Source organism: Sturnira hondurensis, unplaced genomic scaffold (genome assembly GCF_014824575.4).
Source record: "Sturnira hondurensis isolate 20B ecotype Veracruz unplaced genomic scaffold, ASM1482457v3 Scaffold0015509, whole genome shotgun sequence".
NCBI lineage: Eukaryota > Metazoa > Chordata > Mammalia > Chiroptera > Phyllostomidae > Sturnira > Sturnira hondurensis.
Window position 1 is genome coordinate 13,336,268 of NW_028088140.1, and position 26,385 is coordinate 13,362,652.

Here is a 26,385-nt window from a genome sequence, read left to right on the forward strand (position 1 = left end):
GAGGCAATGTGGGTGGGAGAGGGTGTGCAGGGTGGAAGGGAATGAAGGGGGGGAATGGTACAATGTAATAGCATAATCAATCAAATATATTTTAAAAAAAGAATTATTCTTACCTCATTCCTAACCCTTGTATCTCATCCATTACAGAGAAATGATGTTCATTCTACTTCTATATATGTCCCTTCCTCTCTATTTCCATTGTCTTCCTTTAGCTCCAGCCTTGAATATCTGCTCTGGAAAAGGACTGTAGCCATCTCTTTTCTTCTGTCCATGTATGCAGTGAGCTGTAAAAGTACAATCTGCTCTGTGGTGAGTATTACAGTAAATTTCAGTAGTGCAACTAGTGTGGCATGGGTGGAAAGGCAGTGTGAATCGTAAGTCTAGATAAAAAATAATATAGTTGCCGATTGGTGTGGTTCAGTGGGTTAGGTATTATCTCTCAAACTGAAAGGTCATAAATCAAAAGGCTATTGGTTCAATTCCTGGTCAGGGCACATGCCTGGGTGGTAGGTTTGATCCCCAGTAGGGGTGCATGCAAGAGGCAATTAATCAGTGTTTCTTTCCCACCTCACTGTTTCTCTCCTCTTTCTCCCTCCCTTCCCCTCTCTCTAAAAAATTAAAATCTTTTGAAAAATAACATTGAGGTTATTTTGTGGAAAAAATCACAAATTTCAAAGGATAAAAGGGTAACTTATGAAGTGACTTTTATACATAGGCTAGAAGGGAAAATTTAAGGCAAAGCAGATGACACCACTGGCTCTTTTCTCAAGATTTTCTGCACCGTCCTTTGCTTTGTTCCTGCAGATACTGTAATAAATCCTGGTATTAAGTAATTGTTCCTTGCCTTGATCTGCAGTACAAGAATTTCCCATAAAAGAAACATCTATTTATTAATGTGATGCTCCCTCTCTACCCTGATTTTTTCCATTTTCATTTATTGATTTTTAGAGAGAGAAACATCAATTTATTGTTCCACTTATTTATGCATTCATTGGCTGATTCTTGTATGTGCCCTGATCAGGGATCAGACTCGTGCATATCAAGGCAATGCTCTCACTAAGCTACCTGGCCAGGGCCACCCAAAGTTCTGTGAAAGTTAGTTTGCAATTCAAATTCTTTTAATACATGAATTAATACTATTAAATATTTCTGTTTTTTACCATTAAGTTTTTATTTGATGCAAAAGGTCATTTTTTAAATTTTTTATTTTAAATATTTTATTTATTTTTGGAGAGGGGAAGGGAGGAAGAGAGGGAGAGAAATATCAGTGTGTGGTTGCCCCTCATGCACCCCCTCCTGGGGACCTGGCCTGCAACCCAGGCATGTGCCTTGACTGGGAATTGAACCGGTGACCCTTTGGTTGGCAGGCCAGCACTCAATCCAGTGAGCCACACCAGCCAGAGCCAAAAGGTCATTATTGTGAAATGTAATGCACATTAATGTATTATCAATGTATTAATGTAAATATGTATAACATAATTACATATTATATAATACATATTAATACATTATTATATTCAGTGAAATGTTATACCTTTTTTCAAAAAAGTTTAGAGAGAGAGGAAGGGAGGGAAAAAGAGAGGGAGAGAAACATTGATGTGAGACAGCAGCACTGATCGGTTGCCTCCCATACACACCCTAGACCAGGGACTCAACCTACAACCTAGGCATGTGCCCTGACCATGAATCCAGTCAGCAACTTTCACTTTGTGGAATGATACCAGTTAGAGCTCATATATTTATGTCCTACATTACATGACTTTGTCTCCTGTCCTTGTACTTCCCCATGCTTTCACATGTTGTCCCTCTATCTAGAATGCCCAAATTCTTGTCTGACTCTGAATTCACATTTATAATTCAGCGCAAATATGACCTCATTTAAGTCATCTTCTCTGCTGGTTTCTATCCTTTGCACCTGTAGTACTTATTTTCCCACCCACTTTTGGAGCACAAAGAATATTTTTATGTGCTGTAAAAACTTAAGATCCAGCACAATTTCTAGTACATACAAAGCATCTTGGAATAAAATGATGAATGAAGAAATGAATGGTATTAAATGCATGTTGGAATCTGACTAACAATGGTGGGCACTTGAAAGAAAATGTGTGGTCTTTTGTATCTGGCTTCTTTAACTCAGCATAATATTCTTAAGGTTGACCCATGTTGCAGGTTATGTCAGTATTTATTCTTTACTATGTCTGAATAATAGTCCATTGTCCCTGGCTGTCGTGGTTCAATGGATTGAGAGCTGCCTGCAAACCAAATGGTCGCTGGTTCTATTCCCAGTCAGGGCACATGCCCGGGTTGTAGGCCAGGCCCCCAGTAAGGGGCACACAAGAGGCAACCATACACTGATGTTTCTCTCCCTCTCTTTTTCCCTACCTCGCCCTCTCTCTAAAAATAAAGAAAATATTTTAAAAAAACAGTCCATCAAATGTTTACATATTCAACAATTGATAGACATTTGGGTCATTTCCACTTTATGGCTATTATGAATAATGCTGCTAGGAACATCTATGTACAAGTTTTTGTGGGGATGTATATTTTCATTTTTGGGGGGTATATACCTAAGGAAAGGAATTGCTGGGTCACATGATAAAACAGTCACATGATAACTGTTTTAACTTTCTGAGCAACTGCCAGATGGTTTTCCTAAGCAGCAGCACCACACTCCATCCATTAGCAATATTTCTGGCTCCCAGTCTCCCCTCGCCTACATCAGCACCTACTCTTTTGTACTGCAGCCATCCCAGCGGGTGTGAAGTGGTATGTCACTATTGTTTCCAATCCCCCCAATTAATGATGCTGAGCATCTTCTAATGTTCTTATTGGCCATTTGTATATATTCTCTGGAGAAAAGTCTATCCAGATCTCTTGGCAACTTTTTATTGTTGAGTTCTAAGAGTTTTTTTTACATATTCTGGATATTAGATTTTCTCTTAATCCTCACAATCACCTCACTTAAGCAGATAGATTTATCTCTTTTTACAGATGAAGAGACTACACCCTTGAGGATTTTAGGAAGAGGCAAGATTGAAGCTACATCTGTGATTCTCCAAAGCCCAGACAGATTCTTTCCATTACTCTTTACTGTTTGTTGGTGATATTTAGAGATAGACTGTATTAGTGGAGGGTTAATATGAAAATGAATGTCATTGGAATTGAGGCCAGGGTGTTAGGAACTACCAACTGATAACTTAAGTCAATGGTGGTAAGCCCCAGAGTCATACATAAAATTAGAAATTTGTATTATATGATCTCCAAGATTCTTTCTTATTATGAAATTCTGACTCAACAGGGTTTGTGTTTTGCCCAGCATCAAAATAGCAAGTCATGAAAAGCCAATTCCTGAAATATTAGGACAAAAGGAAGAACCCATCCACTTACATACATCTCTCTAAAGCTCAGGACTGGTCTCTCTGGGAATTTCTGTCCTGATTCATTAGTAAAAAAAAACCTGATCTGTTTTCGAAGGCTTAAAAAAAAAGGCAGCATCTTCTACTGACCCTTTAATTACTACTTTCCTTCACACATATATGAAAACCTGTTCTTCTTCATTGCTTTGCCCTGAGTAAATCACAAGATGCCATACTAAGCTAGACTGATTTCCCAGAGGCTATCTAGGTGAACACAATTATTTTGCCTCAAACACATAGTTGTTTGCCTAAAAAAGGCTATAGATGGAAAAAATGGATGAAGTTTTAGTGCCATCACCTTTAGAACTATCTTTGCTACCTCCAATACCAGATGATTCCAAGGGATGCATTTAGGAAAACTTTACTGCATGTACAGGACCACAAAGACCATGGGACACATAAGTAAATGGAGCCACTGACAAAGTACCATGTGGTTTTTAACATGAAATTACAGAAAACTCAAAGAATATTTTCAATTATACATTTTATTGAAAAGAGTTAATTTAAAATATATACATTATTTTTTAAACAACATGTTATTGGTACAATACTGAACTTTTCATACAAAGATCACTTAAGTTTTACTCACTCTTATCAAAGTGCCACATTTATTTTCCTTGATAAACACTTTGCTTAAGAGTAGAGTCTCTATCGCCCTCTGGTGAAACTTCATGAGATTGGGTGTCTATAAAAGTAATTAAGGCCTCACAGCTCCCCAAAGCAGAAAGTTAAATTAGCAGAATTACTGCCTATTCACATTTGACAGTTGTGATGTGCCCACAAGAAAGGCAAACTTGGTGGGTGCCTTTATCTTAAGGAAGATGTTTCTCCTACTGCCCTTCAGCCAAGATCATAGCAAATATCCTTTCTTCCTGAGTTTTCATGGTTACTGTCTTCTTAAAATACAAAAACCTCTCATTATAAATGGAAAAAATAATGTGGGAAAGTTTCTAAGTAATGGTTCTAATCCAGACAAAGAAGAAGTTAACAGGAAAGCAAAAATTATAAAGTTTAGCATGCAAGAAAAGCTTTTTTAGTGGTCCCTGATTCTTCACCCTGTTTTTATAATAAAGGATAACACCACCCTAGTCAATTCCACCTACAGTTCTGGGAGAAGATGACATGTTTATCAGATTTCAAAAAGCAGACTTACTATGGATGAGGGCTATTTCTAAAAGTAAATATCAACAGAGTCTAAGTTCATTCTCCAGACCAAATACTTTGGACTTTAGGTTCTTCAGTTCTCCTTGAATTTTATGTGCCCGTCTATTGCTCTCACGGACCTCACACAGAACAGCAAGATCCTGGTTTGCCTGGGCATTAAGTGTTGCCTAGAGATTTGGGGGTGGAAAAAAAAAGATTAGAACATAATGCCAAAGGAGACAAAGCAGTCATAAAGACCAGGCTATGCTGGCTCCTTTTTATGACACATTTGGTACAGAAGGTAAATTCAATCCTTAGTTTTAGTGACTAAAAGAAGGAAAATTTAGAGTAAAAGAGGGCACGAGACCCTGCTTTCCCACACAACAGAATAAAGGAGACTTGAGATAGAGATCAACAAACAATTAACAATGAGTAAAAAGAAGAGATCGACATAAGCATCACTGGTGAATTTGCCAAAGAAATTACCCCATATTTTTTATAATCAACTTTTGTTTGGAGCACTGATCATTTAGGATATGTGGATAACTGGTTAAATCTCTATAAGAAAGTTCTTGGGGCAACTTTGTTTCTAAATAAATCTGTGTCTGGTAGGAAAAAATACTTTATTACTCAAATACTCATTTTCCCTATTTGTAATATAGACACAGTTCTTATAATCTATTTCTTGAATTGGGAAGGATGAAAATTTCTGCTAAGTTAGCTTAGATATAAGTATAATGTTATAGTCATTCAATGATTTAACCTATTTTTGTCTTCCCTCTAGCATGGACTTGTTCAACCAATTTTACTGAGACTTGAAGGATGTTGATCTCTAAGTACCTACCACCAGGGAAACAGCACATCTCTCTTCTGAGGAGCCCTCATGACCACGTGTTCTCACCTGTACCCCTTTTCTGCCTTTTAATAATTCAGGATCAGCACTTACCTTATAGAGCATTTGCTCCAAGTCTTTCAGTTTCTGCCGGAGAACCTTAATATCTGTCTTAAAGCCTTCTACTTCCAAGATACGCCGATTCTCCAAGGTCTCATATCGTTTTGTCATTACCTGTAAACGCTTCCCCATCTTGTTAGAGCGGTCCTGAATACAGGGAAATAAGAAGGCATCGTGACGATGAGGGAAGCGTTCCTTGAGCCACCTGACTTCCCACACCATCATAAAAATGGCAGAGAATCTGGTACCTTGAAGATATCTCTCCTCACTCCTTCTTCCTCACGAACTCGGGCAAGTTCCTCTTCTAGGGAAATGCACTGCTCTTGGTACATGTTGGACAGCTTTTTCTCTTGTACTAACTTATCCTTTAGGGACTGTGGGTCAAAAGGGAAAAAAATACTACTGAGTTCTGTGACTTAGGTACTTCAAATAGCATTTCGATAAAGAAAGAAATTAATGAAGGGATTTATAGAAGTACAAATGACTTAAGTAACAGGACAGCAAGAACTCTGGAGAACATTTGAAAGAGAATTCTCTTAGCTTTTTTCCAAAGTGTAAAAAGTGTACATAGTAGAAATCTTTTAAAATCAAGTATTTTTGGCTCTGTGAAGAGTAGATAACAGAGTTCAGAATTGTCCCAAGTAAGACGTAAGAACATAGCCCTCATATTCGCAGGTTCCACATCCATGGATTCAACCAAGCACAGAACAGAAATATTTTTTAAAAAGGGCATTGTTGCTGATGTGTATAGTGCAGTTAGGCCTACTGAACATTTTTTTATACAAACTTCTTTCCCTGTCATTATTCCCTAAACCAGTGATTTTGCAACACTTTTCATCTCATGGCACACATAAACAAATTACTAAGGTTCTGCAGCACACCAAAAATATTTTTTTTTGCCAATCTGACAAAAATAAGTATAATTTTGATTCATTCACACCAAATGGCTATTGTTGTGTTAGCTGTTGTCATTTCCTTTTTCTTTCTTTCTTTTTTTTTGACAATGTAAGGGAAAAGAGGCCCGTGCCCCTAAGTAGTCAGGAATTGCTTATTTTAAAAATTCTTATGGCACACAAGTTGAAAATCGTCATCCTAAACAATGCTGTCTAACAACTATTTACATTGTATTAGGAATTATGAGTAGAGATGATTTCAAGTACATGGGATGACCTGGCTGGTACGGATCGGTAGACTGGGTGTCATCCTGCAAACCGAAAGGTCACCAGTTCCATTCCTGGTCGGGGGCATGCCTGGGTTGCCGACCAGGTCCCCAGTTTGGGGTGTACAAGAGGCAGCAATTGTTTCTCTCCCACATCAATGTTTTGTTCTCCCTCTCTTTTTCCCTTCTTCCCCTCTGTCTAAAGGTAAATAAGTAAAATCTTTAAACTTAAATAAATGAAGTACATGGGAGAATGTGTGTAGGTTAATACAAATCCTGGGCCATTTTATATAAGACATATGAGTAACCATGGACATTGGTATCTGCAATCAATCCCCTGCAGATACCAAGGGACTACTGTAACATGTTTGGGACACATTTCTGAGGTTCTTTAAAAAGAAAGAAACAGCAACAATACTTATTATACATATTCTATTGAGCAGTCAGAATGATCTTTTTTTTAAAGATTTTATTTATTTATCTTAGAGGGGAAGGGAAGGAGAAAGAGAGAGAGAAATATCAATGTATGGTTGCCTCTCGTGCGTCTCCTGCTGGGAACTGGGAACTGGCCTGCAACCCAGGCATGTGCCCTGACTGGGAATCGAACCGCGATCGTGTGGTTCGCAGGCCGGTGCTCAATCCGCTGAGCTACACCAGCCAGGGCAGAATGATCTTTTAAAAAGCTAAATAATAAGCCCTGGCTGAGTGGCTCAGTTGGTTAGAGTGTTGCCTGTACACCAAAATGTTGCAGGTTCAGTCCCTGGTCAGGGCACGTAAGAGAGGTAACCGACTGATGTTTCTCTCTCATAAATAAAAAATAAAAATAAAAATAAATAAAATAAAATAAAGTAAACTAAATAACATTATATTACTTCCTTACATACAGACCTAGAAGAGCATTCCAGGGAGAGGAAAGAGCAACTTTAAAGGCCCTGGAGTATAGGAAAAGGAAGAAAGTCGTGGTTATAAAGAAATAAGCAAGGAAGAAGTGGTACACAAAGAGGTTACAGGGGTGCGTAGCAGTGAATCACAGTGGGTCACCCCTCCAACCTCCTTGTGTGCCACTTCATTTTGAACATACATACTCCAGGGCCTTTAAACTTGCTCTTCCCTCTCCTTGGAAGGCCCTTCCCCATAGATCTCTATGGCAAGCTCATTCCCATTTTTAGGTCTCAGTAAAAACACCAAACTTAAGAGACTCTCCCTGTTTCTCCATAAAAGTAGACTTCCAGTAACTACATATAATCTTCATCTAATACTTTTAATTCCTTAATACCACTTTTTCTTAATCATTTCCTTTGTTAATGCTTCTGTTCTTTTTCACCCACTAAGATGTAAATACCATGATGGCAAACCTAGTCAAGCTTATTTACTGCTATAGCCCCAGAGCCTAGCCCATAATAGAGGTGCATTAAATATTTGTTGAATGAAATGATTAAATGAGTGAATGACTCAGTCGATCATTTGATTTTCTAAATCTACAAACACTGTCATGATGAGCTACTCTTAAAACCTATTTCTTGAGGTTATTGCTACATCAGCTTCCTGCACTGAATGGCTCTTGTATGATAATTCTTAGGTTCTTTGAAATTCTCTGATTTCTTTCAAATTCTTACCAAAAAACCCCCCAATTTCTGTAAGATACATAGAAGGTACCTTAATATATTCGTTTTGTTTACGATGACTCTCATGAACAACTGGCCAAACTCTTCCAATTTTATCTTCTTTCTTCTTACACTGTACTCTGTATTCTTTAATCTTTGACACCAAATGATCCTTTTCAAGCATCCACAACTTCTCCTTATTTTGGTTTTCAAATCTGAGTTGCAAAAAGTCTTTGGTGCTCTCATAGAGCAGTTCCTGGGTATGACGGAGACTGAAAGAAGCACAAATGTGACCATGAAGATGTTTACACAGCACGTACGGCAGTTACTCCAAACGAAGGAAAGACACAGGTTCTTTAAAAACTCTCCAATATATAAATTATGTAAAATATTAGCAGTTTTATCTCTGGCTGATGTGGCTCAGTGGATTGAGCACCAGCCTGCAAACTGAGAGGTCACCGGTTCTATTTCCAATCAGGATACATGCCTGAGTTGCAGGTCTGGTCCCCAGCTGGGGGCATGTGAGAGGCAACCAAATCTCTCGCACACTGATGTTTCTCTCCCTCTCTTTCTCCCTTCCTTTCTCTAAAAGTAAGTAAATAAAATATTATTAGTTTAAAAAATATGCTTAATCTGATCACTCACAATCCTACATGTTTTATTGGACAGAATGTAATGTACCTACTCATGCTCATTGTTCACAGACTGGTCTTTACAGATATTTTGCCAAGTGCTAATTTCAGGCTACATAATCAGACGAACTAAATAAAAAATTTACACACAGACTGCACAAGAATGGACTACTCTCATGCACTGGTCTTTACAATAAAGAACCTAACTCATGGTACTCTGACTGAGGGTTAACACAAATTCTAAAATATTAGAAACAGTTTTGTTTCTGTTTAGCTGTGCTCTACACGTAAACTACCTGATATCAAATCTTATGTTGTTTTCAAAATCAACTTCCTCTATGAAGTCATCTGGACAACTTTGCCCATTTAATTTCTCCATTGTCTGAAATTCCTTATCAGCTTAAATCTAGTCTCCTGTGTTAGAATTCAGCTTGCTTATAATATACTCTCATGTTTTAACTGTCAACATGCATGTTTTCCAACCTGAATGAAAGCATGTAATTGTCTGTCATTTATTTTTTGCCCAGCTACTGCCAAATTGTCAAGGACAGAAGCAACTACTAGATATACAGAAGAAACAAAATAGATTTCTGCTGACTACGGAGATTTGGAAATAGGAAAATGATGTTTCTATCACCAACAAAGAATATTCCTAGAACAAAGCAATCCATCAGTTTTACACCTAGAAAAATACTGTATCAAGTAATCAAACTATTTGCAAAGAGTATTGAGTACTGTGAGGCAATCACTCTACTTTTCCACTGAATAACTAATGTTAGGTTCACTTAGCTCTTTTCATGAGTAACAGGGCACACAGACAGGAAAAAATAATAGCATAATGCCAGGCACAAAGTACAGTAACTGTCAGCTGATAAAATATATATATATATATTTTTCAGGTGTATGTATATGGGTACAAAGAGGGAGAGATTGATTTACTTATAAGGTTCTCTCTTGCTTTCAATGAGTTATTTTATTTTTACATTATGCTCTCAATTACAAAGTGGGAAGTATGGACTTGTTAGTGTACAAATGGTGAAAGTGACACCCAAAGAGCAGTCATCAATGGCCTTGAATTTCATGCCATTTAATATCGTCAAGATGACATAATGGAAGGAAATGATCATGTGCTCAGACATGCAGATGATGCTAACCTAAGCCAATTATTAATATTCTGGAAAACATGAACAATTAAAATTAAAAATACTGTTCCTTTAAAAAACAATGAAAATCCAATGAAAAGTGAAAGGTTTATGCTTAAGCACAAAATACCTAAAATAGGGCATTTTCTATCCTGCATTGTTCACAAATCTTAATTGAGTATCACATCCAATTTTAATTACCACATTTTAAAATGGAGACACTAGAAAAGTTTAAGGAAAAAAAACCAAAGTAATGAAGAATGTACCATGAAAAAATATTATTTTAAAATGTTGGATGTTCACCATAGAAAAGAGATGGTAGGATGCAACTTGGTAAGCATCACCAACTGTTCATCAGATGCTTATTGTGCTCCTGTTATCGACACAGGGCAAGACCCTAGAGGAACAAAGACATAATTATGAAAGTTGATGAAAAATGTCCTCACAGAGGCATGTTAATCATGATGGGAATGCAGACAAGGACAACTTAATTCTGCCTTGGGAAGTCTTCAGAGAAGGATGACACTACATATCAAGGGACCTGCCACAGAACAAGTGTTCCATGAACAACAGATATTATTAGTTTAGCTAAAAGACATAGTAAACTACAGCAACAGAAAATGAGGTAGGGCTGAAAGGTTAATTTAGTGCCACATGAAGTCCCTAAAAATTCATGCTGAGATATCAGGGCTTTATCATAAGACAAACAGGGAGCTATCAAATGTTTTAAAGCACTTGGTAAGTCCTGATGGAGGAGCTACTAGTGGTAGTGAGGAAGAGTACAGAATCCAAAGGAAGCAGTGAGAGGAAGTACATTTAGGTTATTGCAAATTTTTAAACAATGTAACTTGAGCCTATACAGTAAGAATGAGAGCAGAGAATGGATTTGAGAGGTTTCTTAGGCTTCTACTGCATAGGGTTTAAAATGAGGGAATGAGAGTGGGGAGTTCAAGATAATCGTGATGTTTCAAGCTTGGGAAACTGGATGTGATATCACTAAATTAAATGGGAAAAAGGCCCTGGCTGGCGTAGCTCAGTGGATTGAGCGCGGGCCTGCAAACCAGACGACCGCAGTTCAATTCCCAGTCAGGGCACATGCCTGGGTTGTAGGTCGCTTCCTTGCAGGCCAACTACCAGCAGGGGACGCACAAGAGGCAACCATACATTGATGTTTCTCTCCCTCTCTCCTTCCCCTCTAAAGATAAATAAATAAATAAATAAAAGTCTAAATGGGAAAAAGAATGAAGCAGTAGGTTTGAGATGGGGGAGGGGGTGCTTACTGGGGAAGAAAAACATATTGGATTCAATATGGTCACTCTGAGGTCAATCACATTCTCCACCCCCCAAAAGAGAACCGGCATTAAGGATTCATGCCATAAATTTATTTAGAAACACATCTAGTATGTTGACTTCAACAGTTTGATCCATTTTCAAAACAAACTGTACCTCTTAAAATGCTCCTCTTCATTTCTACTTCATGCATTAGCAAAAACATCCTTATTTTTTTAAGCAGTTGGTGTCTTATTATAAAGAATAGTGTGGCAAATCCAGATGCAAACTACAGTCATCATAGCTAGTAACTGCCCCGTTTTCCAGTGAAAATGGCAAGTTTTTCCCTGGGCTCTCCTCACAGTGGCTTCCACGAACCACAGAGTTTGTGAGCCTCCAAAAGCTCTGTACCAACATTTTGCTGATGGAAGAAGCCCTGGGAAAGGCACAGAAACCGAAAGTGGAAGAAATGGCAGTCACACCAAGTCCTTTTTTTCATGAATTTATTCCCCTCTGTGCAAGGACAAAAAGTGGTGTTGAAATATATTCAAATGAAGATGTCTTTATAGCACAGGTCTGGCCACTGGTACCAGACAAAAGGCGGAGGAGGGTTAGACAGGCAGAACTGAAAAAGACAGGTGTTGGAGAAATCAAGGGAGATTAACTTCAAAGTCAGAGTGACCAGAGGTGCCAAACATGCAAACAGATACCGATTACCATGCGGGCTGTAAAGAGATAACTGGTCAGAGAAATTAAGAAGTCAGTGTCGACCCTAGAAAGGGCATGCTCAGTAAAATGATGGGGATGAAATCACACTGCAAAAAGGTGAGGAAATGCAGACAGGGAAGGAAAAAAAAGCAGTGAGTACAGAGAGTTTGTGTCTTTTCTTTTTGTACAGGTGTATCAATCATGTTTCCATTTTCATGAAGGACCAAACAAAAGAAAGGACCCTACTATATTGAGTCAGATAACATATCCGTGGCTAAAAGAACATTTTTTAATCACTAGGATCAAGCTAAAGCACCAAAATGGGTTACACTGAGTGTTTAAAATACCTACCCTTGATTCCTCAAGAAAAGAATCAACAGCAGACTTCTGGCCAAGATGGAGGCATAGGTGGAAACACTGTACCTCCTTGCACAACCAAATTTAAAAACAACAAAGATTTAGAAACAAAAAACACAACCAAAGAGACAGAAAAGTGAACTGTACTGAAGTCCAACAACAACGACCCATTCATCCAGACAGGTAAGAGGGGTGGAGTCTGTGGCTGGCAGAGTCGGTGGATGGTGGAGTTGGTGGCCAGCAGAGAGGGGTCACGGCAGCAGGAGGCAATGGTTGCCGACCTGGGCAGGTGCGCTGGACGAAAACCCAGTAAGGCTAGCAAAGTGGCTGACTGACCGTGGACACACATTTGCATGCAGAGAAACCAGGCCGGTTTAAAAACAGTCATTGAGAAAGACCTCGCTACCCAAGGCTCCAGCAATGGGAACTAAAGCCTAAAAGCACCTATTGTAAAAACATGTGGGGGTTGAGGTGCTGGGAGAGACTCCCAGCCTCACAGGAGAGTTCGCTGGTGAGACCCACAGTGTCCTAGAATGAACACAAGCACACCCATACAGGAACCAGCAACTGAAGGGCCCAATTTGCTTGTGGGAAGCGGCAGAGAAAATCGAAATGCGAGAGAGAGGAGAACAAATGCCATTTCTCCCTCTCTGACACTGCATCCAGTCACAACCCAGTGACTGTGTTGACCTGCCCTGGTGAACAACTAAGCTTTCGCCCCTCAACGTAACAGGCATGATCAGACCAAAACATTATGGCTCAAGCAGAAGAACAGCTCAAAGTCCCAGAGCCAACACTTCTAAGTGACCAAGAGATAGCCAACCTATCAGATGCACAGTTCAAAACACTGGTGATTAGGATGCTCACAGAACTGGTTGATTTTGGTCACAAATTAGATTAAAAAAAAATGAAGGCTACACTAAGTGAAATGAAGCAAATTGCACAGTGAACCAATAGTGATGGAAACAAATATGGGACTAAAATCAAAGGAGTAGGCCAGAGCAAGAAAGAAATGACCTAACAGAAAGGAATAAAGAAACAAGAATTCAAAAAAATGAGGAGAGGCATAGGAACCTCCAAAACATCTTTAAACATTCCAACATCTGAATTATAGGGGTACCAGAAGGGGAAGAGAAAAAGCAACAAGTGGAAGACTTATTTGAACAAATAATAAAGGAGAACTTCCCCAATCTGGCAAAGGAAATAGACTTCCAGGAAATCCAGGAAGCTCAGAGAGTCCCAAAGAAGTTGGACCCAAGAAGGAACACACCAAGGCACATCATAATTACATTAGCCAAGATTAAAATGAAGTAGATAATCCTAGAAACAGCAAGAGATAAGGGTAGAGTCACCTACAAAGGAGTACCCATCAGACTGTCAGCTGATTTCTCAAAAGAGACTTTACAGGCAAGAAGGGGCTGGAAAGAAGTATTCCAAGTCATGAAATCCAAAGACCTACATCCAAGATTGCTCTATCCAGCAAAGCTTTCATTTAGAGTGGAAGGGCAGATAAGGTGCTTTTCAGATAAGTTCAAGGAGTTCATCATCACCAAGTGCTTATTATATAAAATGTTAAAGAGACTTATCTAAGAAAAAGAAGATAAAGATATGAACAGTGAAAGGACAAGAAACTCACAGTTATCAACAATCACACCTAAAACAAAAGCAAACTAAAAGGACCGCTAGATCAGGAGCGGAACCATAGAAATGGAGATCACAAGGAGAGTTAACAACAGGGGAGTGGGAGGAGGAGAAGCGGGGAAGAAGGTACAGAGAATAAGTAGCATAGAAAGTAGGTAGAAAATAGACAGGGGGCAGGGCAAGAATAGTATGGGAAATATAGAAGCTAAAGAACTTGTAACACATGGACATGAACTAAATGGGGGGAATGGTGGGGGAGGAGGTGCACAGGGTGGAGGGGAATGAAGGAGGGGAATGGGACAACTGTAATGGCATAATCAATAAAATATATTTTAAAATATATAAATAAATAAATACCCCCCAAATGAATCAACACCATTCCTGGACAAGCCTGGATACCCACAAATGTAGAGGTGGAGGTGTCTGATAAAGACAATTTGTTCAAAGGTCCTGGCAGTTCCATGATACTATGTTGCAAAAGTACAGGGCCATTATCTTTTAAGCCACTCAGAAAAAATTTTAAATCTGTTAGATATAGCTTCCTTGAACACTCACTTTTTGGTAAGCTCTTTGATTCTGTCCTTATTTCTTTGGTGATGAACTTGTATTTCCTCAATGAGAATTCGTCTATCTTCCATGAGCCCTTCAACTTGCTCTCTAGAAAGCTTGGTCTGTTCTTCTAGCTGAGCCTGCAGTGCTTCCACCTAGATAGGCCAGAAAGGGTGAGGTATCACTCCTGCCCTGTTTCCTCTTGTTCTTTACCTCCAAAAGCCAGCCTTTCTTCAGAAAACAAAACAAAACAAAACAAAAAACCCACAAACAAAACAAAAAAGCAGCAAAACAAATAGTAGAAAGGCATCACAGGGCACTCCTCTTTACTTAGTGACTTACAAATGGGGTTAGGCTACACAAGAGCAGACTTCACACAGCAAAGCATCTGTGTCACACAGAGAAAGCTACAAAACCCAATTTCCCCTATTCTCACCTCTTCACTATCTTCCCTTTTAAACTTGAAGCAGTGTCTCACCTTTAAGACTCCCTAGTGGCATAGAAATAGAATGACTCTTTTCTTCGTTTTTTATTTTAAAAAGTGGAGCAAAATCAGTATAATGTAACTTCCTTATCTGAGTCTAGCTGTCATGGCTACAAATGGAGATACTGGCCAAAGAGAGGAACTGCCATTTAAATCAACAGAGCCCCCCGACAATAACAGAATTTGAGTGTAACTAGATGAGAAGTTGTGGCTGCAAACGACAGACCATTGCGAGGTGGTAAGAGGATGCTGAATTACTCTCCTAGACCTGAAATACATGCACTAATAAACTGATATGCCCCCCAAAGTTTGATCTATCAGCACAGACAACTGCAACTCTCTGTGTATCCCCTAGGCAACCACAAAAGGAATTCTTCCTGTGCGATGGTTTTGCTGTGTTGGGATTAGCACATAAGCTGAGTGAACTGAGGGTTCAGAATAGCACCTTTAGAATGGTTAATACACAAGAGTGGTTTTTATATAAGCTTCTGTAAACTAAGAATAACCTCAATTTTTTAATCTCATAATGCCTAGATATAACATGTATGCAAGGAGATACTTACATGGCAGTGAAGGTGTGACATTCAAAATAAGCTATGGATAGAAACTGTTCTGGTCTGCCAAAATGAATTCTTTACCTGTAGCATGAGTGTTTGTATGTCTCTTTGGTACTGCTCAGAACTTTCTTCCTTCTCTCTCATTGCTGTTTTTCTATTGCTTATTTTATAATCTAAAATAAGAAAATAAAAATAATAAAAACCTTTATTTAGCTTTTCTTTCTGCTATGGAAGTATCAGCATTACCTTTGCATAGGAGTTCAGTTTCATTTACCTACAAGAAAATGCAAGAAAGAAAAAGGAAAACATACAATAATTATAGTGCTTAATTTTTCAAATAGGAATCTCTACAAGGAAACTCTGCTAAATGTCACCTGGAAAATAATATCCATCCATCTTTCTGAAGAATAAACTACTAAATTTTCCTTTGAAGTTGTATTTATTTCCTTTGTAAAATCTTACTTAATCAGAGTAAGGGTAAGAAATACAAAAACTAAATCTAAACATGTATCACCCAGTTTTTAAAAGACAAATTATTGTTAAAATAAGCAATACTGACACTGCACAGAACAAAATTTAACTCCTTGAACAATTCAAGAAGCTCATGCTAAAAGAGTAGATTTTAAAAGTTCTCACCATAAGAAAAAAATTGTAACTATGTGTGGTAACAGACGTTAACTAGATTTACTGTAGTGATCATTTTATAATATATACAAGTATCAAACCATTAGGATGTACACTTGAAACTAATATAGTTATATTGTCAATTATACATCAATTTTTTAACAAAGAAGGAAAATTAAGATTTCCATTAAACAAAGAGATGGCTCTGGCTGGTGTAGCTCAGTGGATTGAGCATGGGCCTGCGAACCACACGATCGCGGTTCGATTCCTAGTCAGGGCACATGCCTGGGTTGTGGGCTGGTTCCCAGCAGGGGACTCATGAGAGGCAACCATACATTGATATTTCTCTCCTTCTCTCCTTCCCTTCCCCTCTAAAGATAAATACATAAAATCTTAAAAAAAAAAAAAAAAGAAAAGAAAGAGATGACTGAGGCCTAGAGAGGCTAAGTAATATTCTGTAGTTCCAAAAGTTGTACAAGTTTTTATGACTTATCACCGTAAGCACGTTAATTATATATTTTTTATTTCTATTCCATTAAAAACATCATGGAAAGGTAAAAACAAAACAAACAAATAAACAAACAAAAAAAACCTCAGTTAGATCTCAGATTACCAGAGGATCATTATGAACATTCATTATCACTGTACAGTAGGGAAATTTTTCTAATTATTTGCAGCACGTTTTTGAATTCTGTATCAATGAGAATTTATTATATGGTTGGTACCTGCTCTGAAAGCTGAAGATTCATTCTGTTCACATGTATCTACAGCCTGGATAGTCTTTTGAAGAATACTGACCTAAAAAAGAAAAAGGAAGGTACAGAAATAGCCTTCCTGTATATGTGATGTTTTACTTTTTAGCTTTGGTGCCAAAGATAAACACTACTGATAAATTAAATTGGTCAAAATTGATATAATCACATAGAAATATCATACATATAAGACCAAAGTGGACAAAATGATAAATTGGATAAAACCCACTGTTGGTGACAAAAGCTAAAAATAAACAAACAAAAAAAAAACCCTTCAGGGTAATTTAGTAACATCTGCTTAAAAACTGTGGTCTTTGACAAGGACTATTTTGTTCTCGATATATTTTATTGATTATGCCATTACAGTTGTCCCATTCCCCCCTTCACTCCCCTCCACCCTGCACACGCCACCCCCACCATTACCCTCCTTTCATTCATATCCATGTGTCACAAGTTCTTTGTATTTTGTATTTCCCATAGTATTCCTGCCCTCCCCCCTATTTTCTACCTACCATCTATGCTACTTATTCTCTGTACCTTCTCCCCTCTTCTCCTCCTCCCACACCCCTGTTGCTAACCCTCCATGTGATCTCCATTTCGATGGTTCCACTCCCAATCTAGCTGTCCTCTTAGTTTGCTTTTGTTTTAGGTGTGGTTGTTAGTAACTGTGAGTTTGCTGTCCTTTCACTGTTCATATTTTTTATCTTCCTTTTCTTAGATAAGTCCCTTTAACATTTCATATAATAAGGGCTTGGTGATGATGAACTTCTTTAACTTGACCTTATCTGANTGGGCACTCCTTTGTAGGTGACTGTCCCCTTATCTCTTGCTGCTTCTAGGATTCTCTCCTTCATTTTAATCTTGGCTAATGTAGTTATGATGTGCCTTGGTGTGTTCCTTCTTGGGTCCAACTTCTTTGGGACTCTCTGAACTTCCTGGATTTCCTGGAAGTCTATTTCCTTTGCCAGATTGGGGGAGTTCTCCTTTATTATTTGTTCAAATAAGTTTTCCACTCGTGGCTGTTCCTCTTCCCCTTCTGGTACCCCTATAATTCGGATGTTGGAATGTTTAAAGATGTCCTGGAGGTTCCTAAGCCTCTCCTCATTTTTTTGAATTCTTGTTTGTTTTTTTTCATTCTGTTCTGTTTGGTAATTTTTTTTCTTCCTTCTGGTCCACCCCCTTGATTTGAGTCCCAGTTTCCTTTCCATCACTACTGGTTTCCTGTGCATTTCCCTTCATTTCAATTAGTTTAGCCTTCATATGTTCCTCTAATTTGTGACTAAAATCAACCAGTTCTGTGAGCATCCTGATCACCAGTATTTTGAGCTGTGCATCTGATAGGTTGGCTATCTCTTGGTCACTTAGATGTGTTGGCTCTGGGACTTTGAGCTGTTCTTCTGCTTGAGCCATAATGTTTTGGTCTGATAATGCCTGTTACGTTGAGGGGTGAAAGCTTAGTTGTTCACCAGGGCAGGTCAACTCAGTCACTGGGTTGTGACTGGAGGCGGGTCAGAGAGGGAGAAATGGCATTTGTTCTCCTCTCTCTCTCGGATTTCGGTCACCTCTACTGCTTCCTACAAGCAAACTTGGCCCCCCTGGTGCCAGCTCCTGGTTGTGTGGGTCTGTGCACCATCCAGGACCCTGTGAGTCTCTCCAACAAACACTCTGTGAGCTTGGGAGCTTCTCCCGGTACCTCGACCCCGAAAGTTTTTTCAATTGGCAATTTTAGGCTTTAATTGCTGTTGCTGAGACCTTAGCCTCTGCGGTCTGTCTCACTGCTTGCTCCTTCACTTGGTTTATCTGCATGCAAAAGTGTGACCACGGTCAGCCAGCGGCCTTGGGCCCTCACTGGGTCTGCCTGTTGCCACCCCACACCTGGGACCTGCCAACCCCCGCCTGGGCTCCTGGGTCGGTCCGGCCAATTTTTCCTGCCCAACACTGCTCCGCCAGCCACTGACTCTGCCCCTCTTACCAGTCTGGATAAATGGTTTGTTGCTGTGGGACTTTCGCACAGTTCAATTTTCTGTGTTTTGGCTGCATTTTTGTTACTAAAATTTTGTTGTCTTTAAACTTTGTTGTGGGAGGAAGCACAGTGTTTCCACCTACTCCTCCATCTTGGCCGGCAGTCGACAAGGACTTTTAGGAATGTAATGGAAACATACACAAGTGTATACACACACGTGTATATATATGTGGCTATGTATAAAGATGCTCAATGAGGTACTGTTTAGAGAAATTAAAAATGTGAATAGTATATATACATATAACTCTATGTGAGCAGAAAAATAGTTTTATCTCTGGGGTATACATTATAGGAGACTACCACTTATATATGATAGATTTCTGCATGTTTGTTTTTATAATTTTTGTAATCAGTATAAACAAAGATTAAAAAGAAACTTGAGTACTGAAACTTGAGTACTGAAAGTCTGATTCTGCCTTCCTCTCTAATCACATCCAAAAAAACTATTTCTCTGTGCTTTAGGTTTCCAAGTAGTGAAATGGGTGAATAATGCTACTTCCCAAGAATTCTGAAGAAAAATAAAATCATAAAGCTCTTCGTAATTATAGAAAATACTCTGAGAACTTAGGTAGACATGAGAGTACGATAACTAATTCTCCTTCTAACTTCTTAGCAAGCACCAAAATGGCACTGATTATGGACCTGAGACTTTATTTTGTAAAAGCCCTGTTTACCATGCTATCTAAACCAAAAATTACTTACTTTGTTGGGAGGCTCCTTAAAAAAATAGGTCACTTCTCCAGTGTCTGTTCCCACAAGAGCCAAGAGATTCTGAATCTTTTTCTTGTCTTCTAGCTCCCTGCAATTCTCATAAAGAGTAAACATACATTGTATAAGCACATTTTTCTGTTTTAAAAGATCTCCACTCTAAGTTACTTATTTATTAAAATACTTTATTTATTTTTTAGAGAGGGGAAGGGAGGGAGGGAGAGAGAGAGAGAAACATCAATGCGTGGTTGCCTCTTACATGCCCCATACTGGGGACCTGGCTTGCAACCCAGGCATGTGCCCTGACTGGGAATCAAACCAGGGACCCTTCGGATTACAGGCAGGCACTCAACCACTGAACCACACCAGCCAGGGCTTACCTTATTTTTTAAAAGTGTATTTTATTGATTATACTATTACAGTTGTCCCATTTTTCCACCTTTATTCCCCTCTGCTATGCAACCCCCCTCCCATCAGCATTCCCCCATCTTAGTTCATGTCCATGGGTCGTATATATAAGCTCTTTAGCTTCTCCATTTCCTATACTACTCTTAACATCCCCCTGGCTATTTTGAACCTACCAATTATGCTGCGTATTCCCTGTACCCTTTCCCCCATTGCCCCTCTCCCTCTCCCGCCGATAACCCTCCATGGGATCTCCATTTCTGTGATTCTGTTTCTGTTCTAGTTGTTTGCTTGGTTTATTTCAGTTTTTGTTTTTCTCTTAAGTTCCATTGTTGATAGTGGTGAGTTTGTTGCCATTTTACTGTTCATAGTCTTGATCTTCTTTTTCTTAGGTAAGTCCCTTTAACATTTCACATACTAAGGGCTTGGTGATGATGAACTCCATTAACTTGACCTTATCTGAGAAGCACTTTATCTGCCCTTCCATTCTAAATGATAGCTTTACTGGATAGAGTAATCTTGGATATAGGTTCTTGCCTTTCATGACTTGGAATACTTCTTTCTAGAGCCTTCTTTCCTGCAAGGTTTCTTTTGAGAAATCAGCTAAACTGATTTCTCAAAAGGCCTCCATAGTTTTATGAGAACTCCTTTGTAGGTAACTGTCTCCTTTTCTCTTGCTGCTTTTAAGATTCTCTCCTTCTCTTTCATCTTGAGTGATGTAATTATGATGTGCCTCCACTTTTACCTCTATTTTGCAACCATACCCAACCATTTCTGTGAGCATCTTGATTACCAGTGTTTTGAACTCTATATCTGATAGGTTGGCTATCTCTTTATCACTTAGTTGTATTTTTGGAGCTTCTATCTGTTCTTTCATTTGGGCCATATTTCTTTGTCTCAGCACTTCTGTTACATTTTAAGGGGCAGAGCCTTAGGTATTTGTCAGGGTGGGGCAACCCCCATCACTGTGTTTTGGCACTGTCTTTGGGGGAGGGGTCAGAAAGGGAACAATGCTGTATGCTCAGCTCTGGGCTGATTTTTTCAGTCACCCCCACCCCCGCCCCCACTATCCAAAAGCAAATTGGGCCTTTCTGGTGCAGATTCCTGGGTGGGTAGGTTGGTAGGTTCAAGCACCCTGTGGGTCTCTATGAAGCTGGGAGTTTCTCACACTGCCACAACCCCTACAGGTTTTTACAATCAGAGTTTTTGAGGCTTTATTTGCCTGCACTGGAATCCTGGGTTGCATAGTCTGTCTTGGTCCCCAGTTGTTCTTCCTGTTTATCTGCACATGAATATGAGACTGCCTGGTCCTCCAGCTAGTGCCTTGCCCTGAGTCCTCTCTGCCCCAGCTGTCCATCTCCGATCCTCCTATCAGTCTGGATGAATATTTCTTCTTTAACTCGGATTAAAGATTTAATCCAACAACTCGGTTGTCGGAAATCCATACAGTTTGATTTTCTGGCAGTTCTGGCTGTTTTCTGTTTTAAAACTTGTTGTTATCCTTCTTTTGGTTGTGTGATGAGGCAAAGTGTATCTACCTACACTTCCATCTCGGCCTGAAGTCCAAACTTCTTTTTAAAATAATGGTAACCTCAAATTAAAATTGAACAGAATTTATCTAGACCTCAGCACCAGTTTTTGAAATACCAGATACTTATAGTTAGGAATTGAGAGAGAAGGGGCCAGAAATTAATTTCTCATTTGGTTCTAGAAAAGAACTGTAGTGATAGTAGGGTATACTGCTCAGGTTCTCCACTTCAGGAGTGACAAATTCATTCTCCCAGCTACCAGCAATTTTGCAGGCTGATGGCTCAGAGCTGAATTTCTCTCTAGAACTGACATCTGTCAAAGAGGACAGCCTTAGCCAAGAAACAGCCTGCACCCAGTGCCCAATTCCCTTCTCTCAATTCTGGATATTTCTCTTTTTTTTTCAATATATTTTATTGATTATACCATTACAGTTGTTCTATTCCCCCCTTCATTCCCCTCCACCCACACCCTCCCTCCCCCACCCTTAGTTTATAACCACGTATCTCAAGTTCTTTAGATTCTATATTTCCCCCACTATTCTCGCCCTCTCCCCTATCTCTTTTCTACCTACTGTCTATGCTATTTTCTGTGCCTTCTCCCCCCTTCTCCCCCTCCAACCCCCGTTTCTAACCCTCCATGTGTTCTTCATTTCTATGGTTCCACTCCTGATCTAGCTGTCCTCTTGGTTTGCTTTTTTTTTAGATGTGGTTGTTAATAACTGAGTTTGCTGTCCTTTCACTGTTCATATTTTTTATCTTCTTTTTCTTAGAAAAGTCCCTTTAACATTTCATGTAATAAGGGCTTGGTGATGATGAACTCCTTTAATTTGACCTTATCTGAGAAGCACTTTATCTGTCCTTCCATTCTAAATGAAAGTTTTGCTGGATAAAGCAATCTTGGCTGTAGGTCTTTGGATTTCATGACTTGGAATACTTCTTTCCAGCCCCTTCTTGCCTGTAAGGTCTCTTTTGAGAAATCCGCTGACAGTCTGATGGGCACTTCTTTGTAGGTGACTGTCCCCTTATCTCTTGATGCTTCTAGGATTCTCTCCTTCATTTTGGTCTTGGCTAATGTAATTATGATGTGCCTTGGTGTGTTCCTCCTTGGGTCCAACTTCTTTGGCACTCTCTGAGCTTCCTGGATTTCCTGGAAGTCTATTTCCTTTGCCAGACTGGAGAAGTTCTCCTTTATTATTTGTTCAAATAAGTTTTCCACTCGTGGCTGTTTCTTTCCCCCTTATGGTACCCCTAGAATTCGGATGTTGGAATGTTTAAAGATGTCCTGGAGGTTCCTAAGCCTCTCCTCATTTTTTTGAATTCTCATTTCTTCATTCCTTTCTGGTGGGATATTTTGTTCTTCCTTCTGGTCCATTCCATTGATTTGAGTCCCAGTTTCCTTTCCATCACTATTGGTTTCCTGTGCATTTCCCTTCATTTCAATTAGTTTAGCCTTCATATGTTCCTCTAATTTGTGACTATAATCTACCAGTTCTGTGAGCATCCTGATAAATATTGTCTTGAATTATGCTTCTGAGAGGCTGGCAATTTCTCGGTCGCTTAGAGTTATTGGCTCTGGGACTTTGAGTTCTTCTCGCGCCATCTTTTGGGCTGTTCATGCCTTTTCCGTAGCAGGATCAGAGCCCTAAAGTGTTCACTAGAACAGGGCAACTAAGTCGCTGGGTTGTGACATTGTATGTGGGGGCGGGGTCAAAGAGGGACAATGGCTTCCCGTCTGCTGGCTGCCACCGCGGCCCCGGCGCCACAGCCACCACCGTCAACAGACCCACGTGTTTCGTTCCAATGCACTCGAGTGTGCCACCGCCGTCAGCCCTCCACCACTGGGTTCGCCCCCTGGGGCCTGTGTGGTCCGTCTCACTGTGCACGAATGTGTGACTGCGGTCAGTCTGCCCCACACCCCGACTGGTTCCGGGCTGCCTGCGCGCCTAGGTCAGGGGATCTGTCCTGCCCGACCCAGCTCTGCTGCTGGCTCCACCTCTCTTACCATCCCCGTTGAACGGTTCGTAGTTGTCGGACTTCGGTATAATTCCGTTTTCTGGTCTTTGGGTGTGTCTTAGTTCTCCAAACCTTTGTTGTGTTCAGACTTGGTTGTGGGAGAAGGCACAGTGTTTCCACCTATGCCTCCATCTTGGCGGAAGTCTGGATATTTCTGAAGACCCATCACAACTTTATGGCACCCTGTGCACTCACTGGGTCATCTCTAACTGAATCACAGTTTAGTATCTGCCCAGAGTTCTCTTATTCCTTCATAAGTAGTTACTCCTGAAAATACTCCCAATGACCCTCCTACAAGTAAATTTTCATTGCAGAATCTGTCTTCCAGGGAACCCAACCTAAGGCAGTTCACATCAGATATGGACCAAGGAAGTAAAATCTAAAATGAGATTTTAGAGCTGGTGATATGAGGATGACTTATAGAATATAATATTCTTATCAGCAAGACAGATGGCTGGGGGCGGTCAACAGGGTATAGTTTAAACAATAAAAAAAATCAAAAAGGGAAGGAGGATGATTATTGTCTATAATATAAAGTCACAACCTTTGAACCATTTTCCATACCTCAGCCAGTTTTAAGGGTCAGAGACAACTACCTGAAGGAGGAACTGGATCTCCAAGGAGGTAGGACTTGGTGACATCACAGCAAATATACATGGTAATGATTCCCTAAGTCTTCCCCAAAGTGCTTATGGCCATTATTCAAGTAATTGTACATTGAGGGAAAGAAATCACCCAGGCATTTTAAAGACTGCTTGGTATATGGTCTGAGCTGACACCAATATGGGGTGACTTGAAGGATTACCATGGCACTGTAGCATATGGGAACCAGGACACATATGGAATTTTGGCCCAGGTCCAGCTCACAACCTGGATCTGGCCCACTGGATCCAGGCTCAATCAGTGCTCACTTCCCTCATCTCCAAGTGAATAATTGGAATGAATGAATAACTGGAATATTTGGTAGTCAGCAAAACCTCCAGATTGGTTTCTTGGCTTCAGGTTAAGACAAGTAGAAACCTCTGAAACTGCCCATCCTCACCCGAAGATGGCAAAGACCTAAAGGATGTAGGAGTAAAGTTCTCCGTCAAATACTCAATTCATTTACAAGTTTATGACCTATGCAAAACCAGACAGATCATAGTAGACTACTAACAAGTAGGTCTCAATTTCAGTCACTGTGCTACATGTAGTGTTTTTGCCACAGCAAATTACCCTGGTCTTAAGTACATGATATGTGGCTACTGATTAAGCTCATGGATTCTTATCCATTCCTAACAGGACCACAAGCAGTTCTCATTCATGTGAGGGTGAACAACACTATACTTTTACAGTCTTTACATAGGTCCATGTTAACTTTTCCACTCTCTATCAAATCAGTCAGGAGGCACCAGAATCTGGCCATTCTATAGATGACATTAATTCACTATTGATATCATATTAAATTAGGCTGGATAGATAAGAAATGGCAACTGCATTAGAACCTTTGGCAAGATACATTTGCTCCAGAGGACTTCACTGATGTGCTTTGTAAATCCTACAAAGCACATCAGTGAAGTTTTAAGGGTCTGACCTAGGCATGCCAGAACATTCCCTTCAAAGCAAAGGATGAATTATTTCATCTCACACCTACCACCTCTAAGAAGGAAGCTAAATGCTGAGAAAGACTGTTCAGGTTCTGGAGACAACATGTCTTTTAAACAATATTTTGACCTATATGTCAAGTGACATGGAAGGTGAACTTTCACTGTGGCCGAGTTGAAAATGTTCTACATTATGTCAAAGCTAAAACTAGTAAGGAGATTGAATAAGTTATCAAAAACCTGACAAACAAAACCCTAGACCTGATGGCTTCACTGGTGAATTACACCAAACATCTAAGTCTAATACAAATCATTTCAAAACTTCTCCAAAAATTAAAAAAGAGGCAATACATTCTAACTCATTCTATGAGGTCAGGATTGCCCTGATACCAGTATCAAGAAAAATAATACAAGAAAATTACTACTGAGCAATATCCCTTATGAACACTGATACAAATATTCTCAAAATACTAGCAAACCAAATTCAGCAGCATACTAAAAGGACTATACACCATGATTAAGTGGAATTTATTCCTGAAATAAAAGTATAGTTCAACATAAAAATCAATCAATTTAATAGGCCATATTAACAGAATACAGGGACTTTTGGCCAAGATGAAGGCATGGGTAGACACACTGTGCCTCCTCTCACAACCAAAATAAGGACAAAAATTTAGAAACAAAATAACAACCAGAAGTGACAGAAAATTGAACTGTATGGAAGTTGTACAAACTAGGAGTTGAAATAGACACATTCATCCAGACCAGGAGGCAGGGTGGAGTCAGGTGGCCCAGCAGAGAGGGGTCGTGGCACAGGAAGTGGTGGCACCAGGCGCACACGCACACAAGATGGCAGCAGGCAGACCCTGGGTGCTCAGGCAGCAGTTGGAAGACTCCGGACACAGGGTGGCAACTGGCAGACCCAGTGAGGGGGCAAGTGTGAAGCAAGGCACTGTATGCAAGGTAGCTGGCTGACTGGGCGGTCCCACATTCACATGCATAAACTGGGGAGCAAGACAGACTATGCAACCCAGGGTCCCAGCGCCAGAAAATAAACCCTCAGAGCACCGACTGAAAACACCTGTGGGGGTTGAGGCACAGGGAGAGACTCCCAGCCTCACAGTTAGTTCAATGG

General features: G+C 39.8%; 1 protein-coding gene across 4 annotated transcripts in view; it reads right to left on the reverse strand.

Annotated features, from left to right (window-relative positions):
• Positions 1–3,899: 3,899 nt before the first annotated feature.
• The window catches only part of CCDC77 (coiled-coil domain containing 77), a 49,081-nt gene continuing 26,595 nt past the window's right edge, over positions 3,900–26,385 (reverse strand). For 3 of the 4 annotated variants that reach the window (XM_037064818.1, XM_037064820.1, XM_037064819.1), the window contains 8 exons: positions 19,715–19,811; positions 16,963–17,035; positions 15,695–15,786; positions 14,579–14,727; positions 8,327–8,546; positions 5,760–5,885; positions 5,506–5,658; positions 3,900–4,747 (listed from right to left, as the gene is read on the reverse strand). In XM_037064818.1, the coding sequence (XP_036920713.1) occupies positions 4,601–4,747; positions 5,506–5,658; positions 5,760–5,885; positions 8,327–8,546; positions 14,579–14,727; positions 15,695–15,786; positions 16,963–17,035; positions 19,715–19,811 (1,057 nt within the window). In that variant the 3' untranslated portion in view covers positions 3,900–4,600. The remainder of the gene's footprint in view (positions 4,748–5,505; positions 5,659–5,759; positions 5,886–8,326; positions 8,547–14,578; positions 14,728–15,694; positions 15,787–16,962; positions 17,036–19,714; positions 19,812–26,385) is intronic. The other variant, XM_037064821.1, reaches the window with a different exon arrangement.